This window comes from Etheostoma cragini, chromosome 8, assembly GCF_013103735.1.
Source record: "Etheostoma cragini isolate CJK2018 chromosome 8, CSU_Ecrag_1.0, whole genome shotgun sequence".
NCBI classification, from domain to species: domain Eukaryota; kingdom Metazoa; phylum Chordata; class Actinopteri; order Perciformes; family Percidae; genus Etheostoma; species Etheostoma cragini.
Genome location: NC_048414.1, coordinates 16,625,259 through 16,631,491, shown reverse-complemented (window position 1 = coordinate 16,631,491; position 6,233 = coordinate 16,625,259). Strand labels below are relative to the sequence as shown.

General features: G+C 40.9%; 1 protein-coding gene across 3 annotated transcripts in view; it reads left to right on the top strand.

Moving 5' to 3' along the window:
* Positions 1-5,380, top strand: part of LOC117948474 (transcription intermediary factor 1-alpha-like) — an 11,110-nt gene extending 5,730 nt beyond the window's left edge. The window contains exons 10-18 of one of the 3 annotated variants that reach the window (XM_034878099.1): positions 382-516; positions 603-708; positions 797-854; positions 1,315-1,447; positions 1,822-2,171; positions 2,382-2,517; positions 3,018-3,092; positions 3,693-3,848; positions 4,398-5,380. In XM_034878099.1, the coding sequence (XP_034733990.1) occupies positions 382-516; positions 603-708; positions 797-854; positions 1,315-1,447; positions 1,822-2,171; positions 2,382-2,517; positions 3,018-3,092; positions 3,693-3,848; positions 4,398-4,661 (1,413 nt within the window). In that variant the 3' untranslated portion in view covers positions 4,662-5,380. Of the gene's footprint in view, positions 1-381; positions 517-602; positions 709-796; positions 855-1,314; positions 1,448-1,821; positions 2,172-2,381; positions 2,518-3,017; positions 3,093-3,692; positions 3,849-4,394 lie in introns of all 3 variants that reach the window. The other 2 variants (XM_034878098.1, XM_034878100.1) reach the window with 2 other exon arrangements.
* The last annotated feature ends 853 nt before the right edge of the window (positions 5,381-6,233 follow it).

Sequence of the window (6,233 nt, the reverse complement as noted above, 5' to 3'; positions counted from 1 at the left end):
GCTCATTGCAGGACTGGCTCTAGTGGCTGTAATTCTGCACTAAGAATGAATTTTTGGAAAGAGCCTTCAGATACAGGATTAGGGGAGCACTAACGCCTATATAAAAGCATCCAAAAAGCACCATGTCATGGGACCTTTAAAGCTAATATTGAACAATAATAAGTCTCAGGCAGATCAGCCTAGACCTTCTGAGTCTTTTGTGTTTTGAGTTTAGTCCTCTGTTCTGGATAATGCAACGTGGCATCGACCCACGCAGCCAGCGTCAGAGTAATGAAAGCGCTATGTTTCATCTCCACCTCTATCATCACACGGCATGACAGGAACGTCGGATAAAAATGATTGCAGCATTTCTTCCCACCTTGCTGTTTCTCTGTCTTGTAGCCTCTGCGGGGAATGGGAAGCAGCTCCAGCTACCAACCCAAACTTTTGGATGTATTTTCCTCTGCACCTCTATACACCCGTACGACACCACTGGCCATCAATGGTGGTGTCAGTTCACCTCAATCAGGACAGACGGCAAGTGACTCCGTCCCTTTATTTAAACTACATTTGTGCATATTATATTTGCAGTTAAGTAAACAACATGCAATTATTGTGTTTAGATTGAGCCTACATATCCAAATAGGAGGAACGAGTCCGGTTTCCCAATATATTTGCAGAAACCAAGCTATCCCCAGAGCCTGCCACCTTCTTTGCTCCACAGCAATGGTCTGTATGTCTGTGCCAGTTGTATTTGTTTGAAGACTATACGTATTGCCGTATTCGGAAAGGAAAACTGATTTTTATTCCTCTCAAGGACAAGAACAACAGAATTCACTAGGGTACATTGCTGTATCCCAAGAGGAGAAAACAGGGTAAGGAAACAACTGCATGCATACACACACACACACGCAAGCACACGCATTCGTGTCTGGCTATCTTTGTGGGGACCAGTCATTGGCATAATGCCTAACCTTATCCCTTACCCTAACCATAACCTAACTCTAACTGTACTCCTAAAACCAAGTCTTATTCCTCAAAAAGCCCTTTACCGTTAAGGGGACCAGCATTTTGTCCCCACAAAGCTGTCAAGTCCCCATAAGTATACTGTATTCACAGTTTTTGGTCCCCACAAATGTAGCTAAACATGGCCCACACACACACACACACACACACACAAACACACACAAACACACACAAAAGCACAGATTATTGCCCTCTGAATATTGTTTAGGTCTGAACAGTACTGTTTTAATATGAACCCACTCTCTTTGTACCATTGGTCTCTCCAGTGAATTTGGCTTTGTTTTAATTGGTTGATGCCTTGCTCCCAAGGATCGTAACCTGGAAACCGCCAGAAACACACCCAGCTAGTGGAGCAGTGGGCTCAGCTGTCAAGAAAAGACGAAGATCGTCACCAGCGCCCATCATTGTCATTAAAGATGAGCCTGATGATGGCAGTAGCTATGTAAGGAGACATTAGGTTATTTGTACAGCCCAAGGACTTTTCTATATAAACTGTTGACTTGCACTTTGGGAGATGCAAAGCTTGTTACTGTAGCAAGATTTTTTAATGACTAACAAAGTTCTAATTTAAAGGAAATTTGCTGTTTATGACAATTTGGTCTCAAACCAGAGTTACATTGAGATCTGAGACTATTGCTGCAAGGAAGTAAGACGGGGAAAGAAACATAAGCAGTGAGACAGGTTGTAAGCAAGCCAACAGCTAGAGTTTCAAAACATAAAGCGGGAGGGTCACCTGGGTTGTCAGTAATAATCCTGTGGGCAAAGTTGAGTCCACTTATTACATATTGGTTATACAATGTTTTTTGTGGATTACAGGTACAAGCCAACCAAAGAGCGAGCCTTCCTGACAGCACAGGTGACCAACCCCAAATCAGTGGCCAAGGGGAGAGGAACACAGTCCCGACTACTCTCCAAAGCACAGACAACAAACCCAATAGCCCTTTACAACCTTCAAGCAGTCCATGGGTCCAGAGTACGACTAAAGTTCCAAGTCCCATCCGGTCACTGGGAGAAGCGCAGGTAGACCAGCACCCAGCTCTGCTGAAAGGCTGTAATGAAGGCTTGTGTACTGTGTGTCAGACTGGGGGAGAGCTGCTGTGCTGCCATACGTGTGCCAAGCTTTTTCATCTTTCGTGCCATGTTCCAACTCTCTTCAAATCTCCTAGGCAAGCAATTAATTAATCAATTGATGGTTTCAGATAAAAAAAAACCTAACTCATGTTTCTTTTGATTTTCATGTTCATATTAGAATCAAGGTAAAAAAAGTTGTTTTCACATTTTGGTGTGAGGTTTTTAAACGAGAGCAGCATTTCTTATTTAATTAATGTTTCTGCTTACTGGCTTTTGTAGTGAGTCTCTGGACTGTTTCTTTTCAGTGGGGAATGGTTTTGCTCTTTCTGCCGTGACCTTTCAGTTCCTGAGAAGGAGCATGACTTCAAAAGCAAACCTGAAACCAAATCAGTAAAAAAGGAGCCAGATTCTGATGGAGGATTTCCGCCTTTGGACAAACAAGTCAGTACTCTATTTCTTTTTCAATCACAGTGATTTTGTTGCAGTAAAGATGAAAGAATTATAGAAATTGGAGTAAATGGTTTTAGTAAAATAATATTTTGGATAGTCACCTGACCTCTGTACCCCCTGTACCAATGTAGTCATAGTTCTGGATTGGTTTTACTATAACTATATTATGTAGTACAATAATAACATTTAAGAATGATAGAAAATCTATAATTTTGCCATTTCTTAGTACAATTGTGTGTGGAGCATTGTAATTAAATAAGCAATATGTTGCTTATTGCAGTGATTTGTAGTGATTTAACAACATCAGTATTTGGGCTGACTCAAAGCAGCATCATTGTCAGATCTTCTGTTCCGGGAGGCAAACCTCACCAACATGGAACTTGTGTCAGGTTCAAATGATTACGTAAGCAGATGCAATAGACTGTGGATTGTAGAGCTGTATTTGGTGATCAGTTGTTTGAAGTCAATTGTCTTTTTTTATACCGCTGCAGAAGTGTGAGAGGCTGCTGCTGCACTTGTTTTGCAGCGAGCTGAGTTCAGACTTTCAAGGGTCCGTATCCCCCTCGGTGAGTCTAAAAGTTTGGCTGACGATGGGCGAAAGGTTCACAGGATTAATGTCACATGGAGTTACTGTAACTGTAATTTTAATGATGTGTAATAAGCAGTATTTCTGAGTAAATACAGAGACATTATGAATCAGAAGCCGAGCCATACAGTCAGGTACTGTAAGTTTAAAGGGATTTGTCCTGATTACACATAGTTTGTATTCTTTGCTATTGCAGTGGATTACCTTTAACAATTATAAATTATACATTGTACATTAGACTTAGACTTAGACTTAGCTTTATTAATCCCTTTGGGAGGACTCCTGCAAAGAAATTAAAGTTACCAGCATCCGTTGCTACTGGAGAGGCAGCGTCTTCCACAGCGCCTACATGATGTTACATACAACACTGTAGGGGGGTTAGCACTTAACTACAGTGCACATCTTTGCTTGAAATACCTCTGTTTATTATAAACCTTCAAGAAAAAAAATGGAATACAAATACTTGACCACCACTGGACAATGCCAACATGTAATACTTTATATATGACCTATTAATCATGATTTGACTTCAACATCTTCCCATGAAGTTTTATTATCTCTCTCTTTCTAAATACTGAAGGTATATGCTAATAACAGGCTGACTATAAAAGGACCAATGGATCTTTCCGCTGTGAGAAAACGACTGGAAGCCAAGCAGAGTCTGTGCTACCAAAGCCCTGCAGAGTTTGTATCAGACATAAGGCTCGTCTTTGGCAATCGTGCAGTCCTCAGTCAGGTAGTCCAGAAATATTTTTTCAGCATTATTTAGTTCTTAAAGTGCTCATATTATGCTCATTTTCAGGTTCCTTCTTGTATTTAGAGGTTAAATTAGAATAGGTTTATATGGTGTAATTTTCATAAAACACCATATATTTTTTCTTTTCATCCTGTGCGTTGAGCTCTCTGTTTTAGCTACAGAGTGAGGCATCACATTTCTATTTCATATTTTTCAGGAGTTGCACATGTGGAGTAGCTAGGTGAGGACTACTAGCCAGTCAGAAGCAGATTATGAGGGTATGCCATGCTAGCAGCTGGGCGAGCATTATAACGTGTGTTACAAAGTGATGCACGTTTGTCACAGAAGTAAAGGCTGGACTACAATAGAGCGGTTAGGAGCAGTTTGTGAAGAGTATTTTCTGTTGGAGATGGTAAGTCCCTTTGTATCCTATAAAATAGATATATAACACAATAAAGGAAAGGGAAAATCCAAAAAGCATAATATGAGCACTTAAACACCTGGTGATAAAATGCTTTGCTCTCATCCTTGCTTCTACTTGTGCAGCAGGCGGACACAGAGGTCGCCATGGCAGCCAGGAAGCTTAAAGAGCTGTTTGAAGAGCACCTGAGGGTCATCTTCCCTGACCAGACTTTTCCAGAAATCAAACTGGAGATGATACCCACTGCCCCTCCTGACTCTCAACTCTTATCTCTTGACAAAATATTCCAGCATGGAAAGCGCCAGCGCACATCTTCAGACTCCCAGGATACCCCGAGCTGTCCCAGTGGAGAGGGAGTAGCATTAAAGCACACACCGTCTTCATTTGTTTAGATATTCGACAACACTGTCTGCAACAGCTAATATGTTGTGTGTTCCACTCAATTATTTTATAATACACAATCACCCTCAGGTCACCCAAAAAAAATGTTTTGATTGGTTAATGATAAAATTATAATGCAAGCAAACGACCATAATACAGGGCACCACATTTTTTATATTTTCTGGACTAAGCTGCATTACAGCTGTGGAATTTACTTTAAATCTGACTTTTGCTAAAAGTACATACATGCAACACATTTTGGTATTTGCAGTGTAAAGCTGACCAGCTATTATGGCAAGCAGTCTTTTTATTTTTGGGTAAGTTGTCAATTCAAGTTATTAAGTCTTCTTACAGTAAAGATCCGTCAACACTAAGCTAATGTGGCCCGCTCTGGTGTGTTTTTCCTGTTAGATTTCTGGTGTGTTTTTCCTGTTTACTTCTCCTTCTTCTCCTTCTATGTAAATATAGAAGTGATCAGAAGAAGGATGATAATCCTTAGCTTTTGATGGCTGTGGGAAGAAGATGTGTTATGGAGCCCCTCGAGGCCTGTAAAATGAGAACATCAAAGGAGTCAAAGCTGCTTCAAGACTGTTTAAGATGTTATTGTCACACATCATTACACTATAGTTCAGCATGGTGTAACGTTTCAGGCTTTTATAGTGCAGAAATACGGATCTAACGTTGTAAAGGGAAAAGTTATGTGCATTTATTTTTGTTTATTTAAAAAAAAGCTTTTTTGGATTATATTGTGAAAGGGTGAGCACTGTGCAAATGTTATGTAAGACTCTGTAACATTTCTTCAACACACTTACTATTGTGGACAGTTTTATTATAATATCCAAGAGCCAGAACATTTAGCCACAGACCTACTGGCATGCAAATCAACTTGCAGGTGTTTACAGGTTTCAATAAAATATGATAGCTTACATCTGAGTAATGATGCTGGGTAATGAATAAAGTCATAAACCCCCTTTAACCTATAAATGCATGTAACTAGAGTCTATTAAAGCCCTCCTTAAGAATAAGAAAGGCATTCCTTCCCACATTACAACAAAGCCACTTTCTCCTGTAACAAGTTTCTGTTGACTAACAGAGAACAAGGCCTTCGGGCCCCACAGGGCCAGCCTCTGACTGCTGGCTGTGCGAGTGGCCCTGATTGACACAGACGTGGCAAGACGAGCTTTGTTGGGCTTCAAAGGAACTGTACTGCACCCCCCACAACAAGATTAACACTGTTTGAATGCGACCTCGGCCACTCTAATTTCCTCCACCTATGAGCTAAGAGGTCAGCTCACGCTGCTGTTTCTTGTTAAAGCCCAAACTTAAATCGGAGATGGAATGGAGAGCTGGTAGTTTTCTGGAAAGCAGGTATGAGAAGTAGCCCTCAGAGGTTCAGTGTGCTTTTAGCCAGCCAGGCTTACAGCCCGGTACTGGTCTGGCTCTCATTTCGGACATTCTTCATTCGTAAAATGAGGCCCATTATCTATTTTCTGTGTTACACTAAGGCAAAGATAAGATAACGGACAGCAGTAAAGGGGTGCTCTTTGTTGTAGTGATGACCTCACAACATGTAACATCACAGA